At 36.8% G+C, this 25240-nt stretch overlaps 4 protein-coding genes and 1 long non-coding RNA gene across 6 annotated transcripts; 3 read left to right on the forward strand and 2 right to left on the reverse strand.

Moving 5' to 3' along the window:
- Positions 1-5569: 5569 nt before the first annotated feature.
- On the reverse strand, positions 5570-6495 carry LOC116168717 (cancer-related nucleoside-triphosphatase homolog). Its single transcript, XM_031484671.1, has 5 exons — positions 6370-6495; positions 6160-6325; positions 6013-6112; positions 5776-5958; positions 5570-5723 (listed from the first exon to the last, which is right to left on the reverse strand). The coding sequence occupies exons 1-5, from the start codon at positions 6410-6412 to the stop codon at positions 5652-5654; spliced, it is 564 nt and encodes a 187-aa protein (XP_031340531.1). The 5' UTR covers positions 6413-6495; the 3' UTR covers positions 5570-5651.
- A 381-nt stretch (positions 6496-6876) lies between these two features.
- On the forward strand, positions 6877-10998 carry LOC116168483 (WD repeat-containing protein 46-like). The gene is made up of 9 exons (XM_031484344.1): positions 6877-6976; positions 7023-7381; positions 7423-7828; positions 7879-8114; positions 8163-8327; positions 10205-10439; positions 10490-10585; positions 10631-10741; positions 10792-10998. Exons 1-9 carry the CDS (start codon positions 6968-6970, stop codon positions 10912-10914), a joined length of 1740 nt encoding a protein of 579 aa, XP_031340204.1. The 5' UTR covers positions 6877-6967; the 3' UTR covers positions 10915-10998.
- On the reverse strand, positions 10914-18421 carry LOC116168482 (DNA helicase MCM9-like). Of its 2 annotated transcripts, none has more exons than XM_031484342.1 (9): positions 18210-18421; positions 17910-18163; positions 17606-17832; positions 17457-17560; positions 17153-17369; positions 16865-17101; positions 16668-16814; positions 11928-12337; positions 10914-11874 (listed from the first exon to the last, which is right to left on the reverse strand). In XM_031484342.1, the coding sequence occupies exons 1-9, from the start codon at positions 18323-18325 to the stop codon at positions 10977-10979; spliced, it is 2610 nt and encodes an 869-aa protein (XP_031340202.1). In that variant the 5' UTR covers positions 18326-18421; the 3' UTR covers positions 10914-10976. The 2 variants fall into 2 exon arrangements, with proteins under 2 accessions (XP_031340202.1, XP_031340203.1); XM_031484343.1 differs by having other exon boundaries at positions 17910-18155; positions 18210-18367.
- A 1421-nt stretch (positions 18422-19842) lies between these two features.
- LOC116169433 (cysteine and histidine-rich domain-containing protein) lies at positions 19843-21569 on the forward strand. Its single transcript, XM_031485518.1, has 5 exons — positions 19843-20041; positions 20096-20343; positions 20389-20694; positions 20741-20935; positions 20989-21569. Exons 1-5 carry the CDS (start codon positions 19963-19965, stop codon positions 21175-21177), a joined length of 1017 nt encoding a protein of 338 aa, XP_031341378.1. The 5' UTR covers positions 19843-19962; the 3' UTR covers positions 21178-21569.
- A 974-nt stretch (positions 21570-22543) lies between these two features.
- Positions 22544-23767, forward strand: LOC116168876. The gene is made up of 2 exons (XR_004144863.1): positions 22544-23179; positions 23226-23767. It is a non-coding gene; the product is annotated as an uncharacterized LOC116168876 (long non-coding RNA).
- Positions 23768-25240: the final 1473 nt, after the last annotated feature.

Here is a 25240-nt window from a genome sequence, read left to right on the forward strand (position 1 = left end):
CGATCGTGTTGTAAATCATCATTTCAAGCTGTCCGGTATTTTCTTCGCTCGTATGAAGTTCCAGATTCCGTGTGTGATTCTGAATGCGTTGGTTATTCTGTCTTTCACTGCGTTGTGCCTGCTGAGGGTGCTGCTTATGTACATACGTACCCATATATTTGATCTTGTGCTTCATGGTTATCTCCTTCCCGGCTATGGTCTTCTCTCCTTCTTTGTACTGGGGGTGTTGTTTCCTGGCACTCTTGTCATCATGTAGCTCTTTTCGTTGTATATTTGTAGGTCCACCATTTCCGAGTGTACCTGGTATCCCGATGGCCTGGACGAAGTCCTCAGTGTCTTATAAATTATCCGCGATTACGAGTAGATCGTCCGCGTACGCCAGTAATGTCGGTAGTTGTAATTGGTCGCCTATGCTAAGGTTCCTCACCACCATCCTTGTTTGTTCTATAGCGTGGTCAAGTGCTATCGCGAAGAGCCTTGGGGAAACGGACATCCTTGTTTGATCCCCCTGGTTTTCTTTTGGTGTTCGGTTTTCTTCCAAAACCATTGTATACTAGTATACTCCCTTTGCCACCCGTGTATGGTTCTGTTGATTAGGAATTTGGGTAGTCCCAGCATCGCCCACGCTGTCATTGGTATATACTTTCTGTTTCCCCCTTGTTTCCTCCGTTTATATTTTCTGATGTGCCTATACCATTACATTTCCGTATTCCTCTCCATTGGTCTGAGTTTGGTGATGTTCTCCGCGAACTCGGCGAATTCCTTGATTTCGTGTTGCTCATAGGCTCTGTTTTCTTCTTCCTTGGTTTCCCTTAGCTTCTTCTTTGTTTCAGGTTAGTGTGGGTTTTGGCCCGCTTTCTGTTCGGTCACATGGGCGGTTTCTGTTTCCCTAGTGTTTTCCTTGTTGCTTCTTTGATCGTTTCGCCGATATTTTTCCATATGGTATCCCATCCCCTTTTTGCTTCTAATCTTTTACCACTGCTTTCGGTACTCCTTTCTTTTCTTCTCCCCTGACAGAAGTTTCACATTCCACCCTTCGGTTTCCCCGTTGTGCTCCTTGTCCTTTCCTTCCTGTTCTCTTCTTCCCCTCCCCCCTCTTTACTTTCCCCTTTACCATTTTGTGGTCCGATCCTACTGTTTTTGCCCATAATGTCTGCTGTGTTCGTGACGCTGATTTCCTTTGATTACATGTAACCATTTTGGACTTGCCGAATATGTTTTCTACCCTCAGTCCATGTAGGTGTACCATGTTCGTAAAGGTCGCTGCCGTTCCCTTCCTCCTATTCACTTCCGTCCAGTCTGCCTAGTTGTGCATTGAAGTCGCCTAGTATGATACCCCGGTTCTTTTCGCACTTTTTTTTTTGTTTCACTTCGATTTCTGAGTTCCGCCTGCGCTCTTTTGTCCGAGGGGATGTGGCATCCTATGATTGTTAGTCTTCTTATTTTCATCTTGATTTGGGCCATGGACATACTCTTACTTTTCCTTCAAATTTCTCCACCTCAATGCATCGGTGCTTCTTGATTACGATTTCCGCAACCCTGCTGGTTCTCTCCTTCTTCCCTCCACGTATCCGTCTACGTCTCCTATCAATTGTGGGTAGAAATTTTCCAGGTTTTCCCTGATGTATGCGTTGATTTCTTTTTTAATCATTTGGTTAATTTCCTATGAGGCTCTGATGTCACTGGCAGTCGCCTCAGTTGGTGCGCAATCGCTCCAAACAGGCAGTCCCCATCCTTATTTATACTGATGCATTCTAGGATGTATTCTTTTGATCGCACTTCTATTTGATCGCTGTTACGAGTACTTGTCTTTAAGGTCTTAATCCTGGTTTGGGTGGTGGGTGCTGTTTATTGATCGCTAAAAGAGATACCTAGGAGAGATAATTTAGTTAATTTAATTGTTAAGTCACCGAGACGTGCCCCTTCATTCTATCTTTGACCGCCCCGTATATTCTATTGTGTCTGGGAGACTCTAAACTAAAGGTACTAACGAAAGTAAAAAGCGCAAAAAACAGGAAAAAAAAGCCGCTGAAATTTGGTAAGAAAGGTTTCCTTTTTTGTCAATCATGCCTATTAGACCGAAATTTGAGAGCTTAAATATTGTAATTTATGGCTTAGTTTCTTTATGTCTCCGGTTGACAAGTTTATATTTCCTTTCCCAAGGGTCAATTTGTTCCACCCCGATTCGAAGTAGGTATATTCAATGTAGCTGCCAGTGACTTGCGCCGCTTTATTCTATCTTTTCCCCTTTGTTCACTTTTAAATTAAATTTAGCCTTAATTCTAAGTAAGTGAGTAAGTAAGCAAGTAAGCACTTATCTTAGCTTTACGTTCTTGTTTGTCCTGTTGATTGGAGGTTCCTGCCCTGTCTTCTCACGATTTAATTAGTCTCGCGCGTTATGAATCTTGAGATTAAACTTAAAACTGTAAAAATTCGTAAAATCTCAACCACTGGACCGATTTCGATGAAATAAGCACTAAACAATTGCAAATTTTGTACGCTACCGACATACATTTTTAAACCTATACAAACACAAAAAACCACTAAAAAAGGCCGGAGCTCGCTCAAAACACGTCCGCTCGCCATGAAAGACGAACTTCTCTCCCGGCAGTGTATAACCTTCCTTTTTTACCAAAAATCGACTGCACCAAAATTTCTCGGGAAAACACTTTTTCTTATTAATTTTGGTGCGTAGAATCCAAAACAATTCGTACTTTTTCGATTTGACTTCTCAATCAAAAGTTATAGACTAGAAACCAATTTCGAAAAAAAATTCAAAGGGCTGTAACTTTTGAACTAGTACCCCAATCTTGGAACTGTTTGAAATTATGGATTCTACAGGCCACATTCTATAAGAAAATTTTTTTCCGGGTCGATCTGAGACAATTTTCATTTCGGGGCTCAAAAAAAGGCAGTGTTATAACCTTCATTTTTTACCAAAAATCTACTGCACCAAAGTTTCTCGGAAAAACACTTTTTCTTATTAATTTTGGCGCGTAGAATCCAAAAGAATTCGTACTTTTTCGATCAGACTTCTCAATCAAAAGTTATAGACTAGAAACCAATTTCGAAAGAAAATTCAAAGGGCTGTAACTTTTGAACTAGTAGCCCAATCTTGGAACTGTTCGAAATTATGGATTCTACAGGCCACATTCTATAAGGCAATTTTTTTCCGGGTCAATCTGAGACAATTTTTTTTTCGGGGCTCAAAAAAAGGCAGTCTATAACCTTCTTTTTTACCAAAAATCGACTGCACCAAAATTTCTCGGGAAAACACTTTTTCTTATTAATTTTGGTGCGTAGAATCCAAAACAATTCGTACTTTTTCGATCAGACTTCTCAATCAAAAGTTATAGACTAGAAACCAATTTCGAAAGAAAATTCAAAGGGCTGTAACTTTTGAACTAGTAGCCCAATCTTCGAACTGTTTGAAATTATGGATTCTACAGGGCACATTCTATAAGAAAATTTTTTTTCCCAACCGATCTGAGACAATTTTTTCTTCGTGGCTCAAAAAAAGGCAGAGTATAACCTTCCTTTTTTACCAAAAATCGACTACACCAAAATTTCTCGGGAAAACACTTTTTCTTATTAATTTTGAGGCGTAGAATCCAAAACAATTCGTACTTTTTCGATTAGACATCTCAATCAAAAGCTATAGACTAGAAACCAATTTACAAAGAAAATTCTAAGAGCTGTAACTTTTGAACTAGTAGCCCAATCTTCGAACTGTTTGAAATTATGGATTCTACAGGGCACATTCTATAAGAAAATTTTTTTCCCAACCGATCTGAGACAATTTTTTCTTCATGGCCCTTAAAAAGGCAGTGTATAATCTTCCTTTTTTTACCAAAAATCGACTACACCAAAATTTCTCGGGAAAACACTTTATCTTATTAATTTTGGGGCGTAGAATCCAAAACAATTCGTACTTTTTCGATTAGACATCTCAATCAAAAGCTATAGACTAGAAACCAATTTACAAAGAAAATTCTAAGAGCTGTAACTTTTGAACTAGTAGCCCAATCTTCGAACTGTTTGAAATTATGGATTCTACAGGGCACATTCTATAAGAAAATTTTTTTCCCAACCGATCTGAGACAATTTTTTCTTCATGGCCCTTAAAAAGGCAGTGTATAATCTTCCTTTTTTTACCAAAAATCGACTACACCAAAATTTCTCGGGAAAACACTTTATCTTATTAATTTTGGGGCGTAGAATCCAAAACAATTCGTACTTTTTCGATTAGACATCTCAATCAAAAGCTATAGACTAGAAACCAATTTCGAAAGAAAATTCAAAGGGCTGTAACTCTTGAACTAGTAGCCCAATCTTCGAACTGTTTGAAATTATGGATTCTACAGGGCACATTCTATTAGAAAATTTTTTTCCCGGTCGATCTGATACAATTTTTTCTTCGTGGCTCAAAAAAAGGCAGTGTATAAACCTTCCTTTTTTACCAAAAATCGACTACACCAAAATTTCTCGGGAAAACACATATCCTTATTCATTTTGGGGCGTAGACAAAAGAATTCGTACTTTTTCGATTAGACTTCTCAATCAAAAGTTATAGACTAGAAACCAATTTCGAAAGCAAATTCAAAGGGCTGTAACTTTTGAACTAGTACCCCAATCTTCGAACTGTTTGAAATTATGGATTCTACAGGGCACATTCTATAAGAAAATTTTTTTTCCCAACCGATCTGAGACAATTTTTTCTTCGTGGCTCAAAAAAAGGCAGTGTATAACCTTCCTTTTTTACCAAAAATCGACTACACTAAAATTTCTCGGGAAAACACTTTTTCTTATTAATTTTGGTGCGTAGAATCCAAAACAATTCGTACTTTTTCGATCAGACTTCTCAATCAAAAATTATAGACTAGAAACCAATTTCGAAAGAAAATTCAAAGGGCTGTAACTTTTGAACTAGTAGCCCAATCTTCGAACTGTTTGAAATTATGGATTCTACAGGCCCGTATAGAATTTGGCGTGTAGAATCCATAATTTCAAACAGTTTGAAGATTGGGCTACTAGTTCAAAAGTTACAGCTCATTGAGTTTTTCTCGAAATTGGTTTCGGTCAGAAAATTTTCAAGTTAGTAGAACGGGAATGCTAAGGAAAAGAGATTGGTATACAAATTGGATTGTCTTTTGGAATGGGCTTTATAATGTACACCGGGCTGTAACCCCCCCAAAGTTAGTCTAGTTTCTTTGCCAATTGCCACACTCCCTGAAAAAACTTAACGAGAGCTAGTTTACAGCCTGGTCTTAAAGAGAATAGCAGCTTGAGAAAACTGGGAAACCTTAAAACTTAAATTTTGGTTTATTCAGACACATTAGTCGTATGTGAGCCTCATCGCCCTAATCAGTTTTTTCGCAGTCCATCTAATTACTCAATTTTTTCGTAGATTTCAGACGTTTTTAGTTAGCCCGAATTTAGTGCAAAGAGGGCTCTGTTATTTTGTTGAAAAACGACCTGAACAATTAATTAAACTAGAGGGGTATGCGACTATAGGATTGGCGTCAATAATTAGTTTCATTGTGCTTGCAAGCAAGACAAAAATCATTGCTTATTTATATCATATAATATTTACTTGTTTATTTCAATTTTATAATAAGTATATTACATTAAATATTGGTAATACTAAAAATCTATGAAACCATAGACTGCTCCAGAACATCACATATCTCATTCAATAATGTATTGCGATTATCTTGAGAAACCTGTAGAAGAATTAGTGCATTAACAAAAAGTGTTCAGCGAGTCCCTACTTACTGTGAGAACTTTGTTATTCGAAGTTAAGAATTCAATAAGTGGCAATCCTCCACTTTTAATAGGAACAGTCGCTAAAATACATAAATCTGTCCTTTGAAATACATTTCGAACCTCTTGCGCAAATTTCTTACTAAATAACTCCATTTTTCCAATCTCATCAATCACCAACACCGTCTCCTTCACCTTTAAACTCAAAAGAGTAAACAAATGTGTAATTTAAGCCACTCCGAGTGTTACATCTTTGAACATTGGAAGAACCAAATTTTCAAACTCATCGGGAAAAACATAATACTGTCCGACTCTGCACGTTCGAGGATCGTCGGCTAGCACACGCTCTCTTAAAGGTGATCATTTAAACTCGGGAAAATTATCCCACAGACTTACGATGTTCTGGCCAACCTCCCGCGTTTTCCATCTAAAGTCACCACATCGAAACCTTCACGCCTCTTGAATTGATTTCGTAGTTCTTCAGTATAAAAGCCAATTACAGGAATTCCCCGTTCCTTTAACTTTACGTGTATCTTTTGTATGAGGGTGGTTTTTCCTATACCTGTACAAACGGTTCAAAAAATTGCCAAACAAAAATGTGTTAACCTGGCGGGCCTGTTATTAGCAAGTGTTTTGCAGTTAAAGGCATTCTTTTTATATGTGACGATTCTTTTCTCCTGATTGTTTTCCAATTCAGAAATTTTTAGGTTATAATATATTTCCCAAAAATTCAAAAACCCACATGCCTATTTTCCCATTTATTAAACAAAGTATACAAGTGTATCTTTACTTTGCATAATTTGATATTTTATTTTGTATATATGCCTTTACCAATTACACGAGATTATCCTGCACAATACATGGTTTTTTTTTAAATTTTGTTTCACGGTAATCGTAACATAATGCATAGAAAGGGTTACCAAAGAGATGGCAACTATTTCCTTTAAGTTATGTAGGGTGTATTCTACAACAAATACACAATACCTTTAAAGCATTTCCATTGATTATGCATTTTATAACCAATGGTATTACGAAGTTCGTATTTTGTAAGCACACTGTACGTTTGAAGCAGTGAAGTATTTAATAAATGGGAATTTTATTAAATGGGATTGTAATCAAACACGTGCCTCGAAATTTTGTAAACATAACCTCATAGCGAATAACCTAACATTTTTTTCATGAAATAAACTTAATTAAAATAAAAATGACCAAAGTAATATTACTAAATTATTCTTTATCATATTTACTTTGTTTTGTAGACCGCAAGATATTTTACTGCACCATCGGAGGAGCAAAAACCCAATGCAGAGGAGAAAACCTCACAAAAAAGGAAAGGCAATGTGGGACGGCTGAAAAATAAGAAACCAGCGTTTCCAAAAGGAAAACCGAAGAAGACGGATATCATTTTAAAACGAAAACCAAACCCAAACCCAAAATTCCCAGGTCGAGCGCCAATCCCAGAGGAATTGCTCGAAAAGCACAGTCGAGGAGAAGGTATACAGAAAGATGGAATACGAACGAAAATACACAAGAAAAGACAATTTGACAAGGACTTATCGTACGAATTCGCACAGAAGCAAGCGGCTCGTGTGGAAATATTACTGACGGAGGAGGACGGGTGAGTTAACTAACCATTTTCTTTGCGATAACGTGCGATAGTATTTTAGAAGCAGATCCCGGAGAGACCACGACACAGTTTAGGCAAAATGAAATTGTCCAAAATGTGGATATAACCGCGGCGACGAAGTTTTTTGAGTTACAACTGCGTGATTTTGGGCCTTACCGTGCGAGTTACACTCGAAATGGGCGACATTTGGCTTTAGGTGGACGATTGGGACACGTCGCGGCATTTGATTGGGTTACGAAGAAGTTACATTTTGAGATAAACGTGATGGAGTCCGTGCACGATGTGTGTTGGTTGCATATCGAAACGATGTTGGCCGTAGCGCAAAAGGATTGGGTGTACATTTACGACAATCAAGGAATCGAGCTGCATTGTTTAAAGAGCTTAGATAAGGTTACGCAAATGCAGTTCTTACCTTATCATTTCCTTTTGGCTACTGCTGTAAGATATAATTATGATCGTTGCCAAAAATTGTGGTCATTACATTTTAGAATGATACTGGCTTTTTGAGTTGGTTGGATGTGTCGATTGGAGAGATTGTGGTTCAATACAACGCCAAGCTCGGAAGAATAAACATGATGACGCAGAATCCGTACAATGCAGCAATATGTGTGGGAAGTTCTAAAGGAGTTGTCAGCATGTGGGCACCAAACAGCAGAGATCCGTTAGCAAAAATGCTTTGTCATAAAAGTGCCATTTCTGCTTTACACATAGACCCCAAAGGACTGTATGTTGAATGCACTAAAAGTACCTTAAACCTCTCATTTGTCTATAGGTATATGGCCACGGCTGGAAATGATCGCACACTAAAAATTTGGGACATAAGAAGTTTGACGGGGCCTCTACAAATTTACAACTTGAAATCCACAGCGAACAATGTTGCTTTCTCACAAAAGCAAATGCTCGCCGTTGGTATGGGAAACATACTTGAAGTTTATCGGTACTTATACTGTTTAAATAATGGGAAATCATTGCTCATGACTGTATCGCTAATTTATCATACTTGCACCACAGGTTGAGATTTAAGTTAATAGTCATACCATTGCATAGACATCTTACAGTATGGTCTAGCAATTTTAAAACCAACTGCTTTCAAATGATAAAAAGTCTCCTGAAAGACGCCTAATTTTATGCAACCAAAATAACTTCTTGAAACAAAGATCTGTCATATGAATTATTAATTGGAATAATGTTGCTTTGGTTTCACAGAAAATAAATCTCTTAAGCTCCTTTAACTGTTATCGGCACTATACCAATTGGAAATAGCAACCTTTTCGTTAGTTGAATACATCGCACACGAACCGAAATTAGAATACGGAAGTCAAAGCGATAATATTCAAATTAATTAATATGACAAGCAGATCCTCATTTGGTTGTATTTAGTTACTTTGGTTGCATAAAATCAGGCGTCTTTCAGGAGACTTTATCATGTAATAGTAGACATAGGACATCATACTTTTTTTTCATTTTTGTTAGTGTCCTTTTCGGAACAGCCTCATAACACCTAACAGTAACAGGAAATCAACAACAGTTATAAATGCACATTGATAATGTAGGTATATCGAGAATCTGAACTTGCACAAAAAGAAAAGTTTGATCTCTGTTGCGGTTGGCTAAAAAGACAAATCAAATAACGTCAATATACAGGGTGTTTTTTGCCGAACTCTAAAAGTTAGTCAAGAGTAAACGGTTTTTATTTTAACGATTATTACAAAAATGTATTAACAAAAGTAACAAAACCCAAGCAGGCTGATTTGTATGGAAATTAAAACTAATAACTTTTAATTACAAACAACTTTCTTTTTAAGACAGTTTACTCTTGACTAATTTTTAGAATTCGGCAAAATAACACCCTGTATATTAATTGATTTGGCTCATTTTTTCAATATCTTAGTTTGAGACTAAGCAGGAGCGATACTCAGATCCACCTCTAAACAAATTTGTTATATGTACTCAATCCGTGGACACCCTGTATATGTTAATTGAAATTTCTTCATTACCCAATTTTGAGAGCGGCCGCCATCTTGAATTTTTTTAAATTACAACATGGGTCATGCGATACATTATTGAAAAGCGTCATGTTTTCTCTTTCTAGTGTTGCAAACATTTAACCTTTTTTTTGGAAACTGAAAAAATTTGTTATTATCTGATATAAATAAAGGAACCAATAACACTCGACTACTGAAATGGTTCAATATTTTGATCTGTAGTTTGGAGGGCTTTAAAGAGACGTTGAAAAATGTTGTCATTTAAAAAAAAATGGCTAATGAAGAAATTTCTTTATCACTCCCAAACATGCATAACATGAGGGGGATATTAGTTTTGAGGGAATTTAAGAAGTATATTACCAACGTCAGTGTACTGAACAGTCAATTAATAGCTATTTATATATCAAGTCTTTATGGACGAGCCGTTTATTTAGCCGAGCGAGCTTGCGAGCGAGGCACAAATAAACAAAGCGAGTCCCCATAATAGCTATTTATATATCAAGTAAGTAAGTAAGGGTATGCAATGAATGTCTACATCTTCGATTTGTAGGATAAATTGTCACAAAAGAAAATGAACTGCTTTCAGAGACATCTGTAGGTGATTATTGACACTGCATATGGTTTACACTAAATTAATATTTGCAGTGCCATCTAAGTATGTAGCTTTTTAAGCACCGCACTTTTTGCTGTACCGCGGCCATACTGTAAGGTCATACTACCAAGCTTGCCACAAATAATTCGTAATCTATTTTTTATAAACTTTCGTGACAAGTCTTAAATAATGAAACAAAACACTACTATCACATGATACTACCCATTGTCATTTTAGCGATTGCTGTGTTACAACCGCAAAAAAGGGTTACTTAAGACATAGGTTTAATAATTCAATTGCAAACCTGAATTTCTGTCCTTACGAGGATGTGCTGGGTGTCGGTTCAAGTCACGGATTTACAAGCATACTGGTACCGGGAGCAGGCGAAGCGAACTTTGACGCTTTCGAAGCGAATCCATACCAAACAAAATCCCAACGAAAAGAATCCGAAGTCAAGGCTTTATTGGAAAAGGTGAAGCTCTTCGTTTTCAGATTGATGTTTTAATTCGCACACGTTTCTAGATTCCATCCGACTTGATATCTTTAGATCCTACGAAAATATCCGAAGTGGATGTTCCGAGCTTACGTGAGAAAGTCGAAGCTACTAAAAAGCTATTGGTAGGTTGTCATCGTCCGGGAACCAATCACTATTGATATTTTTAGTTTGTGAAACCGCCAAAGATAAATTACGATCCACGGAGAAAAGCGAAAGGAAAAGGCGGATCGGTCAAGATAGCAAGAAACAAGAAGATATTACAGGAGCAGGCGAAAAAGGTAATCCTCGGTGGTTTCTCGGCGGTCATTTTTTTAAAACTTCGTTTTAGGAATTTGTAAAAGCTGCCAAAAGTTTTAAAGCCGAATTGCTCAACGAAAGCAAAAACGAGCAAAAGGAAAAATCGAAGCCAGCAAATGTTCTTGATCGATTTTTACCTAAGCAAAAAAAATAAACGAATGAACTGTTAATGTATTTTGAACTTATTTTAAAGTAAGGCACCAGTATTTAAATAAATCATATATCAAAATTCAAAAAATCGAAATCTTCCGTATTATCCGATTCAAACATACTGCAAAAGCCCGCATTGCTTTTGGAGGACGTTTCTGGTATATTTTCAGCAGGCGCACTTCGTGGTTCGAAACCAAACCTAGCCTGCAATAATCCTACGGCAGATTTTGTTACGGCTACTTCTTTTGCACTGTTTTGATCAGTGTTTGGGACAGTTTTCGGTATTGGCTCAACATTCATCACTTCTTTATTTGTGGTTGCGCAAATTTGAATTTTTTCTTCTGCTTCACTACTCGCTGCATCTGTGCTAGGATTCTTTGGTAATCGAGGTAGGGCCTTTGATGTAAACTTGAATTTTTTCTGAATATTTTTGATCTTGGTGTTTTGGCTTTCGACAGGAAAGTGAGGGTCTTCACTCCAATTTTTATCACAGTCGTCTATGTTAAAATTGAACGAATCAATAACGCTAGGAATACAATTTAAACCATTGGAGTCAGACTTGCGCTCCTTAGTCTTCCGCTTTGATCCTTTCGGAACGGAATCAGTGTTTTCTGGCACATTATCTACTTCGCAATTGGAGGTGCTGGAAGTTTCCGGCGAGTCATCTCTGGCATTGCACGAATCACGCTGTGTATTTAAATTTGACGTCTTATAATTTGTATTTATGAAATTCATTTCGTGTTGCAGTATCTGATTTAGTCCCAACTGTGTAAGAACCACGTTAACAATTTCAGCATAGCGACCCATCGGGTCGCCTGGGTAGGACTCGAGAACATTTAAAGGTCCCAAAGACAGCACCGCACATTCTCCATGCATGGAGCACTCGATGAGCACAATAGCAAATACAGCGTCCATTACTTGCACCTCGGAATGGTACATCAACCTCGCATGCCCTTGGGATAACCTACAAAGATCTTAATGCAATGAGCTTGAACTTTGAACTAAAATACAAAATACCTTATTAAGCTTTCCAAAAGGCGTACTGTAGTTCTCGATTTATTACGGGTCTCTTGTCTTCTTTGAGCCTGATAATATGCACCTAAAATTTGGTCGGACATTGTCGTTAAAACGGGATTAATCGTTTTGATCATCACAAAATATTGCTGCAACATCTCCATACTCCACAATGAAGTGTCCGAATCCGGCGAGTCGGTAAACTTCTCGTCTAAAACGTGCTTCGCTATCGCACGGTCCCATTCCTCTCTGTAAGTGTCTTTTAACATTAAGACGATATCAAATCGACTTAGCAACGGGCTTGGAATGGCTAAGTTTAAGCTTAGCGACTGGGAATCGTCGAGGTGTCCTCCTTTTGGATTGGTGGCCGATAAAATTGAACATCGTGTTCGCAGCTTACACAGTATACCGGCCTGAAAAGTAGTGAAAATTAAATAGTTGCTCAGTTAATTCATTGATGGGACTATATGATAATTCCACCTGAATTTTGACATCATAGGAAAGACCTAACATCCATTTTTAAATAAAAATCTCCCAGTTAAATGCTATTTTCATTACTCAGATCTCATCTCAAAACATATTCGGTTTGCAATAAAAGCAATACAAAAAATATGTCATGCCCAAACAGGAAATCTTCCTCACAACCACCAATAAGGAATTGATAATTTTTGCTGTGGCTAGCACAGATACCACCTGCGCATGCGTGATTTTACCCTTTTATGCAGAGTTAGGTCGAGCAGAGTTGTCTCGTCGTGAGTAGCCCAACATGTGAACTTCGCCCTGTTAAATTGTGTGTGTGGCATGATTTAATAAAAGACTTTATTATTATTATTATTATTTCTAAGAATACTTGTACCAAATATGGTTCCAATCCATTCAGCTGGAAATGAGAGTACGAACAAACTGACATCATCGAGGTTGTGTTTGATTCAGATTCCTGGTGCTTCAAAACGTGTATTTCCGTAAAAAAAAACTGGGGGGTCATTTTTTTTTACCACAATTTGCAGGTACTAAATAATGTCCATAACTCCCTACCCTCTGGATCGACCCAAACTTTTTTTTGTCAATGTTAACTACAATTTTGACTTATTGGGATGTCATCTGATTTGGACTAGGAACCATGTGGAACTGCTAGGCATAATTGATAAAATCGAAACTACCAATTATGAAATTGCTGCCAGTAATTACTCCTAATACACAGCAGACAGTAACCATATACATTTAGTTCTTAATTGCAAAAACATACCCACATTGAAGGGGAGACACTAGTATTGTACAGGGTGGTCAAATAAGAATGCGAGGTACTGTATCTGGGAACCTGTCCATCGTAGAGGTTTGCGGTAAAAAAATGTATTACTAAAACGGACACGAGAAAAACCTGGAAAATATTTTTAAGTTTCTGCAATGGCCGCTAGGGGGCGTAACTGCAATCTGGAATCGATTTTTCTGTGAATTCCGCCATATTAATCTAAGGAAAAAATGTCCGGTCTTTGAAGTTGACTATAATCTGAAACTTTTTTGTTTGACAATTTTTCCTGTATCTCTAAAAATGAAGTGGTGGGGGGTATTCAAAGGTTTCCGTAAAGAACACCCTGTATCTTCGAAACGACTGAGCCGATTTTAACAAACTCGGGTTAATTGAAAAGAGTTATCCTTCGGCTACAAATATTATAATATTTGAAGTTTTGTTAGTTTCACATATCGCCGCTTGAGGGCTTTTTTCGACTTTCCGACAGAAATGGTTAATTTTCTCAAAAAAATTAAATGCGTTGGTTTGATTTTTTTTTTCATGAAAAAGTAGCTAAATGATGCCTAAACAAGCTCGCGAAAACCGCATCTCGATATCTTGTTCCTAACCTAAAAAACCTCAAAGTTTTATTTTTTTAAGCTAATTTTTCCGGAATTATTTTTATTATATAATTTGTGGCCCTAAGGTGGATCGATTTAAAAAAGGAAGCTTTTAATGCCGCCGTAAATGCTCGAAATGCTGGCCAATCTCAAGATATCGAGATGCTGTTTTCGCGAACTTGTTTAGGCATCATTTAGCTACTTTTTCATGAAAAAAAATCAAACCAAGGCATTTAATTTTTTTGAGAAAATTAACCATTTCTGTCGGAATGTCGAAAAAAGCCCTCAAGCGGTAATATGTGGAACTAACAAAACTTCAAATAGTATAATATTTGTAGCTGAAGAATAGCTCTTTTGAACTAACTAGTTTGTTGAAATCGGATCAGCCGTTTCGAAGATACAGGGTGTTCTTTACGGAAACCTTTAAATACCCCCCACCACTTCATTTTTAGAGATACAGGAAAAATTGTTCAGATTATCGTCAACTTCAAGACCGGAAATTTTTTTGTTAGGTCAATATAGCGGAATTCACAAAACATCACTTTTTTAGATTCCAGATTGCAGTTACGCCCCCTAGCGGCCATTTCAGAAACTTAAAAATATTTTCCAGGTTTTGCTCGTGGCCGTTTTAGTAATAAATTTTTTTACCGCAAGCCTCTACGATGGATAGATTCTCAGATACAGTACCTCGCATTCTTAGTTGGCCACCCTGTACACTCAAAATAATGTAAATATTCCCTTAACCTGCGCAAAATTGCAACAGAAATGATTCTTTTTCCATTTTAAGCTTCAAAATCCCCATTAAACTCGGTCTAGGAAATCAGACAAAATTCAAGATGGCGGCTGAATTTTCTATTTGTCATTAAAAAATTTAAAATTTTCGTATTTCGATTAAGTTTGACAATAATGTTTAAAATGCCAAGATAAAAGCACAAAAAATATTCAGTGACTTCCATTTTTTTTTACATAAGTCAGCAAAATGACACATTACTGGCGAGGAAATATTGAAGAACGAGACCCCAGAGTACTTTAATTTCCGAGTCAGGTAATGACATTTTACTGACGAGTTTTGTATTAAATTTTACCCGAAATCATATTTTAATATAAAATTTTAATTATCATTTAGAACGTTTGATTAATGTCAATCTGTCAGTTATGACAGGAGTCCTTATAGACATTTAGTAATGTCACAAATGCGGCCGGTAAAGTGACAGGTGCGGCCAGTAAAGTGACAAGCAGCAGGAAACGAAGTCTGCTCTGCCTCTGTCATGGAAAATAAAATTTCCTGATAGAAAGTAGGCATGAAAAAATGAAGGTTTCAGTACTATTTTGGATAAATATCTATTTCAAAATGGCGGCCATTTAAATATTTCAATTTTGAAGGGGCCACTATTTTCAAAATAATGAAGTAGTCTATGGTTATTTTTTATGCTTTTGTTTTATATTATAGTTATGTATCAAGAGCATTACAGCTATATGTGTGCAGAGGGCGGCAGATCTGTAGGTCGCCCAAGGGTTAACTATCGAGTAATGCCCGAGGTGCATACAAAATTTTATTTTTCATAATTTCAAATAATGTATTTCCAGTGTTTGAGGAATATATTTACCTTTAAAATACTTACATTATTTTTATGTAAAATTATATTTGACCAATTCAAACACAAATAAGAAGGCAGGATTCGAAATAGTTGGTAAAAAATATTACGATATCGTTCCGTTTCGTGGAAATTTTTGTACACCATAGGTTGGATCCTCTCTACCCGCACACAAATAAATTTCACAGAATCCTATATGTTGTTGGCTTATTTTTAATGCGGTAAAAATCACATCTGGAAACGATTATATGCCCTCCTTATCGTATCAGCACATGTATCTCAGATTCCTTAACCTCATGCTGATTGGCCGATTCTTGCATTCCGACCAGTTTAAGAAGATATCTTCAATTCAGTAAATTAACCTTTTTACCACCCACGTGTGTCCCCCCTCCACTTTTTTTACGGAAATACACGTTTTGAAGCACCAGGAATCGTATCAGACTGTACTCTCATTTCTGACTAAACCAATCAGCACCATCAGAAAGCTTAGAAAAAATCACTAGGGGTTTGTTAAAGTTATTTTTTGATATCTTTGAAAATAAATGAACAGCGATTCTCGAAACTGACATTTTTCGTTTTTTTTTTTGTTATGAGCCAGTATGAAACTAAACCACAATGCTCATCTGTTGGCTCAACATAAATTAAAGAAAAATGAAATCACGTGGACGTTTTTAACGTATTTAAATCAATAAATTTGCATTAGTTATGTACAGGGTGAGTCAACGATTATGCGGAGTAACTTAATTCCTTGAAGATAAGATTTTTCGATAGAGTGCTTTTGTATTATGATATGGTTGAATATTCTCCACATTCTAAAAATGTTTGGAATTATACAGGGTGCACCCACAAAGTAGGGCGCCCAAATGGTACATTTTTTTAAATAGAACCCCCTGTATTTGAATGCATTTTTGAATTCTACGTGTAATTGCACGTCTTTTTTATTATATGGTTAATATCCGAAAAGCTAGTAGTTTTTTAAGATAATTCGATTTTTAAGAAAAATTGGGCATTTGCAAGCGTCAGTATATATTGTCAAAAATATTACTTAAATTTTGATTCTAGGTTTTATATCTTATTCTGGGTTAAGTAAAAGTCAAATAAATACATCTACTATGAAAGATTAAAAATATAGCTTACAGGGTGTTTTTCTTGTAGGTCCAAAGTTGCAAAACATCATATTAAAAAATATCACTTTTTTAAATGGAACACCCTGTATATTTTTTTGTCATCATTTAGCTCCCCCAAAAACCTTCAACTTCTCATACTTAAATTTGTTAACTTGACGACACTAACTACTCACTTTTGCTACACTAATAGTTTGCTGTTCCATAGCTTCATGAATGCTAGCCCGATCGTTGGGTTTCATGGAATTAAACTCGTCAATACAACAAATTCCTCCATCCGCCAAAACCAACGCACCCGCTTCAAGCTGCCACTGACCATCTTCCTAAAATACAAACGTTCATTTTGCCGTAGTAAACAAATGCGATGACGTACAATAACAGCCGCCACAGTTAAACCGGCCGATGTGGTTCCCACGCCTGTCGTCAAGACGGATCTAGAAATGATCCTAGAGGCGTAACGAAGTAAATGCGATTTTCCCGTACCTGGATCACCGACCAAAAGCAAGTGAGCCTCGGACCTCTTTCGAGATCCGACGTCGTCCTGTTGAGAGCTACCTCCTGTGGCTAAAACCACCGCCACAGATAACTTTACCAAGTACATACCGAAGAGCTGCAAGGAAATGTAAAAAATACCCGCTGTAATACTGTGAAACTAATCAACCTTAGGACAGAACGATTGGAGTATTAAATCCCTACCGACCAGAGGAGAATTTTCGTACGTCTTCCAAAATGATTGAAACTGATTCGTGACATCTGCAGTTATTAGTGTGGGAAAGGTGTGGCCATTGTGTACAAGCACGTGGTTCGCTTTCAAACACAATTCCACCTCAATTCGTTTTCCAACAATTAGAGGTCCAAATCTACGTTTCACAATTGCACTACAAAACAAAAGCTTAATTGTCTTTGTATTGCACTTAACTTTACGTAAGTATATAGGAGTTTTGTTAGCGCATGAGTTACCCTACCAAATTGTCACATCATCCCCCGGTTGACAGGTATCCACCAGATCATCTTCCAAAGTAACCCACATAGTCGACGGCATTGTGCTGTTGACATTTGAAGATAGTTCCTACACGAAAACTTACTTTTCCAAATCATCAACTGCTTAATTTACCTGTATTTTTATCTCTTGATAATCTTTACAATTTTCCGCAACTAACCCCCCGACACCGACAAAATTTCGCCCGCCGCACTGCTCCGGATTTGGGCAACGCTTCGGTGGTACAATTATAAACTTCTGATCGTAACTAGCCGTTACAGTTTCGACATATTTACACTTTGTGCACCTGTACAACCTATGATATTCTAATATCTTCGGATCTTTTGTCTTAATCACCGTTCCTAAAAGCAAATAGTCTCGATGTTGCGAATTTTTGAGTTATCTAACGCTACAAGACAGTAAGCGACAACTAATATACCTCTAATTTGTAAAAATAAGCCCAGATCTTCACTGTATGGAAAAATCTTGCGATGCAATTCGGGGCAGGCAGGAAGACCAAATACTCGAGCGTGAATGTTATGTTTAAATGATAAATTAGTATTATTCGCCAATTGTTGTAATATGATGTCTTGCGCATTTAGAACCATGTTATCTAAGGTGTCTAAAGTCTGTTCGGGTTCTTTAAGGAGTTCATCCCCCAACCATGTACTGACATCGAAAAGCTCTATAAAGCTTGTAAAATTGTTATGAAAAATACAGAGTCTAATTACAACTTTACCTAATATTCAGGGGAAAATGTTTCTGTTCATTTTCGTCTTCTAAAATCGCCAGAATATTTTGTTTAAAATTATTGAGTAAATATTCTTCCATTAATTTATAATAGGGATCTTCCATTATTAATTTATTTATACATACCCGTTATTACTTTTCAAATTTTACAAATAAAATAACATAACCTCAAAACGTATTTGTTCGTCGAAAATCGAAATTCTTCATATATCGAATGTATAGGGTGAGTCAGTCATACCGTAGTCATTTGCATTCTGATGTGACGGAATTTTCACAAACTATTCCGACTTTCATTTTAACCCTCTTCAATTTAAAAACAGAACATCGGGAGAATTAGCGTCTTAAATGGGAAAAGGAACTGTGGGGCCAAAGCAGTTTCGAACGGGAGAATGAAAAATATGTAAGCATGTCTAGATTACATGCGTACGCATTACAAGAGGTTATTGCTTTAAAACAGCTTTCGTACAGGGCCGGCGATTTAATCACAACTGTTATTTTTATTGCCGCTAGGGGTATCATCCGTATTTGCAAATGCACATGCCTAGAATCAATGAATAAAGAATACCAGGGAAGGAGAATATCAACAATATACGTGCGACCGCGATGGCTTTTGCAAATGGCGGACAGTAGTTTCCTGTTCCAGTGGCGTACCTACCTTACAGTTGTAGAAGGATACAATTATAAAGAATTTTACACGAAAACAATCTAAACCCCCATGTGGCAACTCCGCCTATGACTTTTGTTTAACTAACCTCAAACTACATTCCGATAAAAAATTTGTAAATTTACATGTACTATGTAAAAATAATATTGGTAATCAATACTTACACATGAAATGTAATTCCCAAAGTTTAATTTTTTTCTGTTTTGGAGCAACCACAAGCACAACAACTAACCATTCTTTTTATGTCACTGCAACAGCCACAACAAAAATGACTCATAAGTGGCTTTTGCAAATGGCCGACTTCCGTCGCACACTCTCTCTCGTATACAACTTGATTAATGCTCCTTCCTGGTATTCTTTATTCGTTGCCTAGAATAGATAATAGACCAGTCGAAAATTAATTTTATACAATTTTCATGTACTACCGTCTAGTGGTTACGCAGGAATAAGACGAATAACTAATAACATTAAAATTTATTAACATTTGGTCAGAATTAACTAATGACGTAGAACAATAAAAAGTGCGAAGTGTCAGAAATAAAAATTGACTAGACACATCAAGCAACCTATGTATCTTGATAATGCCCCCCATTGAGCATTGAATCTTTGTACCGGGATACACAGTCATTAAATAAAACCAATTTAAGGATCTTTTTCTATTTGACAGCTTTTTTAACAAACAAGCATATCTCAGAGTATACCTGTCGTCTAAAAAAGGCAGGACAAACAACCAGATGAAGGCATTCATTACTTTCTTTTTGAAAGAAACGTATTATCAATTTAGAGTGCAGACAAAAGCAACACAAGGATATAACCTACAACATACCTAAACAATGATAACATGAATCATCTATTGTTCTAAAACCTCCAAAAGTATCTCCGCCCTGTACAATTCTGTAAATTCACGGTTCACTGGCCACAGCCGAAATATTTTGGCAGAACATTTAGACACGTTCACTTACCATGCGCATGTTGGGTTGACAGTTGCAAAGAAAAATCAAATTTGGTTTTCCACTCTCATAAAATCCTCTTAAAATAGTTTCTCTAAACTTTTTATAATCAATTTTAAACAAAAAATATGGAAACCGAAAGTACCCTACTGTCGTGTTACAACAGAGGTTGCGGTCAGAAGTTTAACCCCCTCGAGAACCCCAAAGGTTCGTGTTGTATTCCTATTCACATTTAAACTAAAAAAAAATTCTATATTACAGACGCCTGTCGCCATCATCCCGGTTTACCTTTCTTTCACGATGCATACAAGGGATGGTCCTGCTGCAACAAGAAATGTACAGATTTCACCGAATTTTTGAACATTAAAGGCTGCTCGTATTCGAGCCATTCAAATGTTAAACCGGCCGAGCCAGAAAAACCTGTAGTTAAAGAGGTGGAAAAGGAGATTGTGCAAGTCAAACCGATGGTTCCCGTTGAAATTAAAAGACCCCCAATTGACACACCGATGGTTTGTTAGTCTTCTCCTTGGTTAAATTTTATTGACGGCTTTCAGACGACAATGAAACCAGAAATAGCGCAGTCTTTAAAGCAAGCTTTAAACAACGTTGTTGAACAGGAAGCGGTTAATATAAGTGATAGATCGGAAAGTATACCGATCGGCACTACTTGTAAGAACAAGGGATGTTCCGTTTCGTACGAAGGGGAACAAAGTCAAACTACCTGCATGTATCATTCGGGTCAACCAATTTTTCACGAGGGGTTAAAATATTGGTCTTGCTGTCAGAAAAAAACTACCGATTTTAATGCATTCTTAAATCAGATCGGCTGTGAAAGAGGTAAACACGTCTGGATTGAGGAGGTGAGTTTTCGTTTATGTATGAGCCCGTGTCAAATTCTAAACTTAGGAGAGCAACGATAAAGGGATCGAATGCAGGTGGGATTGGCATCAAACAGGTTCGCACATTGTCGTCTCAATTTACGCCAAGGAATACTGCCCAAACATAAGTATCATTCAAATTAATCCGATTAGGTTGTTTACCGATTTAGTGTTTCCAAAGCAGTCAAATGCGAGCTTCACATTAGACATTGAATTACAAAGGGTATGTATGATGATCGAACCTTTATTCTAATTAACTACGACATTCTGTTATAGGTAATTGACGTTCGTGCAAGCCAGGCGTCTATGTACGGTACCAAGGTGGAAATTAAATTAAAAAAAGCGGAGCCGGGAAGTTGGACCAAACTAGAAACAGCAAGTGCCGTCAAAGCTGCTATCAGCACTGCTAAAAAAGTAGAGACTTTGACACCAAAAATTGATGCAGTGGATTTAAGTGATTTATAGTGCGAGAAACAATTTATTTTTGGTCATTTTTTATGACATTTTAAACTAGAATCCCACATCAATATTTAATGAAATAATTGGAACCGTTAGGTACTAATATAAGAATTGATATTGATTTCTGTTTGAAATAACTAGTTTTGTTCTAACACTAATTACATACAGAATTATTTAGCATTTTTTCTATTTTTATCAGGAATTTAATGATGTGTACTTTTCACAAAAAAGCATATGAACTGTGTTTACTTTCCTGTTACTTCTTGACAATGAGGCGTTGAATGTGCTAGCCATGTAAGCATTAGGAAGGGCACTTAATATCATTAAACAAGCAGCCTTGTGCACACCACATTTACATAGGCGTGTAAATGAAAAATAAATTGAAGGTCTAAAATGTTTCATTTCAAAGCTTCTTGCCCAAAAATTTTGTTTCGACCATTGAATTTATAACAACCAGAAGTGGCGATTTCATAGAACAATTGGAGACTGAATGCGGATTTTCTGTCCATTGATGGCAGTTGATCGTTTAAATAATGCTGGACCATTAAGAAAGAGGGCGCTACATTGAAACTATAACTTTCTATTTTGGAAGCATTAATCATTTGACCATGTCAGGATTTTGTTTGTTTATAAATAAATGGATTGTTTGTATTAATAATAATAATAATACTTTATTAGTGTAGTAGTATTAAAAACAGAAACCCATCACTTGTACAGCCTATAGTTCATCCCACACAGGAAGCGCGCCGCGACGCTCCTCGCAGAGAAACGTTCCTACTTGCATGTAAATGAATGGGAAGGCGCGCTGCGCAGCTGTGGCCACAGTGGAATTGTTCCGCTGGCGGAATCCTTGGAAGAATACGGAATGGCATGGTTCCACTGGGTAGGCGCGGCACGCTCGCAGTGTGCAGTAGGAGTGGAACTTTTCATGAGCGCGGGTGCCTTCTATTCGCTGGCTCCCCTTGGGAGCAAAAACTTTTCCGGAGACATTCTAAAATACTGAAAAAATGTCTGCTGGTCTTTTAGTACTTATATGGGAAAAAAGTTATGCACTGTCTTCTCCTCCTCTTCCTATTTGAGTATACAAAATAAAAGCAAATCCTCAGAACTGCTCATCTTAAATAAAACAAATGAAAACGCAACTGCTCAGTATAGTGGCACAAGAGAGAATGGCGGCTTCGGGCGAAATGAGAGGAAACGGCGCCTTGTGCGGGATAAGTTAAAGTTAGTACGTTGGGTAATGACCAGGAGGCGTGTTGTGTAATGTGTCGCCAAAGAGTACTATGGGTACTCTTTGGTGTCGCTCTAAAAATGCTTATATTAGTTCCAAACCATAAGGTTTACAAATTTACTGATGACAGATGGCGAAATTGTTGACTACGTAACACATATTGTGTATTATTTTGTAATATCTGTTTCGTTCTATTTTTGAAAAGGGAGTGGTTCATTTTTTTTAGGGTTTCAGGCAGATTATTAAATAATACTGAACCGGTGTAAAACGGAGATTTTTTATAAAATGAATGTTGGTGTTTTGGAATCAAGATTTTATTTCTACCTCTGGTGTTGTGATCGTGAATTTGACATATTTTGTTAAATTTGTGTCGGTTTTTATGAAGATAAATAAGTAATTTAAAGATATATATACATAAGACAGTGGCATTATTTTATGATTTTTGAAAGTGTCCCGACATGTTTGAGCGTAATTAAGATTGTACATCAAGCGTATTATACGTTTTTGTAATATAAATACTCTGTGAGTATGTGTACTTGCTCCCCAACATGCAATGTTATAGCTTAAATATGGATACACAACCGCAGAGTAAACTTTAAGTAGCAAATTTTCATCGAATTGTTTCAGTCGTGATAACAGATAATACGATGAGTTAAGCTTACTTATAACGTATTCAGTTTGAGGAAGCCACGACAAACTGGAATCAATTATAGTACCAAGATACGTGCTATGTGGTTTACAAGAGATCAGTGAATCCTCAATGAGAATCTCATAGGGGTAATTCTGTGTAGATTTGGTCATATTCATGACTATTGTTTTGTAGGAGTTTATCTTCAGTTTATTAGTGCTGCACCAAGAAAAATTCGTGAACAACCCTTTTTAATTTTGGCAAAGCTAAGTCGGAGTTCTCAGCACTTACAACTACTGCTGTGTCGTCAGCGTACATGAATGTAAACCCATTGATAATGGCTGGTGGTAGATCGTTAATGTAAAGTAGAAAGAGAACTGGACCAAGGGTGCTCCCTTGGGGAGTTCCATTTTGCAAAGTAATACTCCTTTGAAGTTGTATTATTGTATTTAACATAGTATTTCCTACTTGTTAAAAACGATATAAGGAAGTCATGTATTTCGTTTCTGATCCCTACAGCACCAAGCTTTCGAGACATTAAGTCAATGTTGATGCTATCAAAAGCTTTACTAATATCAAAATAAACAACAAAGCAGGCTTTATTTAGGTCCATTTCGTTCATTATGTGTTGTATTAGATGAACTGTAGCATCCTCGGTTGACAATGAGGGGCGAAAAACCAAATTGTTTTTCGGATAGAATGTTGTATTTTTCCAAATAAAGATTTAATCTCTTATAGATGCATTTTTCAATGATTTTTGAAAAGGAACTTAAGAGAGAAATAGCCCTGTAGTTACCCACATCACTCCGATTTCCCTTTTTGTGGATTGGGATGACACATGCGGATTTCAGAGCATCTGGAAACACGCCATTAATCACACAAGCATTAATTATGTCAGATAGGTCTGAAATGATGTAAGGAGAACATGCCTTTAATAAGCTGTTGGGAATTTCGTCGAATCCAGGAGAACTGTTATTTTTTAGAGAATGAATGATATTATAAATTTCGTTCGGTGTGCAGGGATTGTAAAAAAAGGAGTTAGAGGTGCACGATGAGGTGCAGACGAATTTATTATCGGTCAAAGTGTCTTGGTTCGGAGATGGTATCATTGCACCAAAATATGTGGCAAAATCATTTGCCTCTATGTTGGTGGTTTGAGTTGTCGTGGTAGTCGATGGTTTGGTTTTTATTAAACTCCAGAAGTACTTAGGGTTTTTGTTGTGAGTAGCAATTTGTTGCGAGAAATGTTTTTTCTTTTCGGCAATTATTTATTTAGACAATGATCTGTACATATCTTTTAAGGTCCTACTGATGTTATCGTTTTTTGACACTTTGCTGATTACTGCGAGGCTCTTGTAGATATTATATTTGGTTTGGAGTTCCGAAGAAAATACGATTTTTTGTTTCCGAAAGCCAAGTGTAGGTAGGTATAATTCGCTTATGAATTTTTGGGAATGACCTATCCATACACCAAGTAAAGCTGTCATAAAATGTATTAAATTTTCGATTAGGATTATTCTCGAGATTATTCTTCCTACTGTGTTTTCCTAAACTAGAATCTTTAAGTAGATACAAGAACTCGTTTAATTTTGAACTGTCGTGAAGTGACCTGGATAATTTATATTCTTTTTTGTTTTTACTAGTTTAATGTGTTCGATATTTATTTTTACATATTGCGCAAAGTGGTCAGACAGACCAAGCTCATAATTTTTTGCTATTTTAATGGAACTGGTATTGTTAGTCAATATGTAATCAATTGAGGAGACGCTCATCTCAGATGTAGTTCATCAAGATTCCACCAGGAGCTTAAATGGCGCCACCGTCGCTTTTTAGTTCATCAAGATTCCACCAGGAGCTTAAATGGCGCCACCGTCGCTTTTTAGTTCATCGAGATTTCACCAGGGACTTAATGGCGCCACCGTCGCTTTTTAGTTCATCGAGATTCCACCAGGAGCTTAATTTTATTATATACGACTTGGAATACATCATAAAATGGAATACCTTAAAATGTCCCTAAATTATCTCTTACAGTGCATGAGTAAGGGTAAGGTGGTTAGAAAAGTTACAAACGTACCGCACAGATCCCTCATAAATGTCCACAAAGCTCTTCTAATACTTTATAGTTTATAATAATCAAATGCCCATCCAAAAGCCAATTTGAGGTATTTTTGGATTCAGATTGAGGTAATATGATTTGTTTCAAAGTGAAA

This window comes from Photinus pyralis, unplaced genomic scaffold, assembly GCF_008802855.1.
Source record: "Photinus pyralis isolate 1611_PpyrPB1 unplaced genomic scaffold, Ppyr1.3 Ppyr1.4_LG4, whole genome shotgun sequence".
Classification (NCBI taxonomy): Eukaryota; Metazoa; Arthropoda; class Insecta; order Coleoptera; family Lampyridae; genus Photinus; species Photinus pyralis.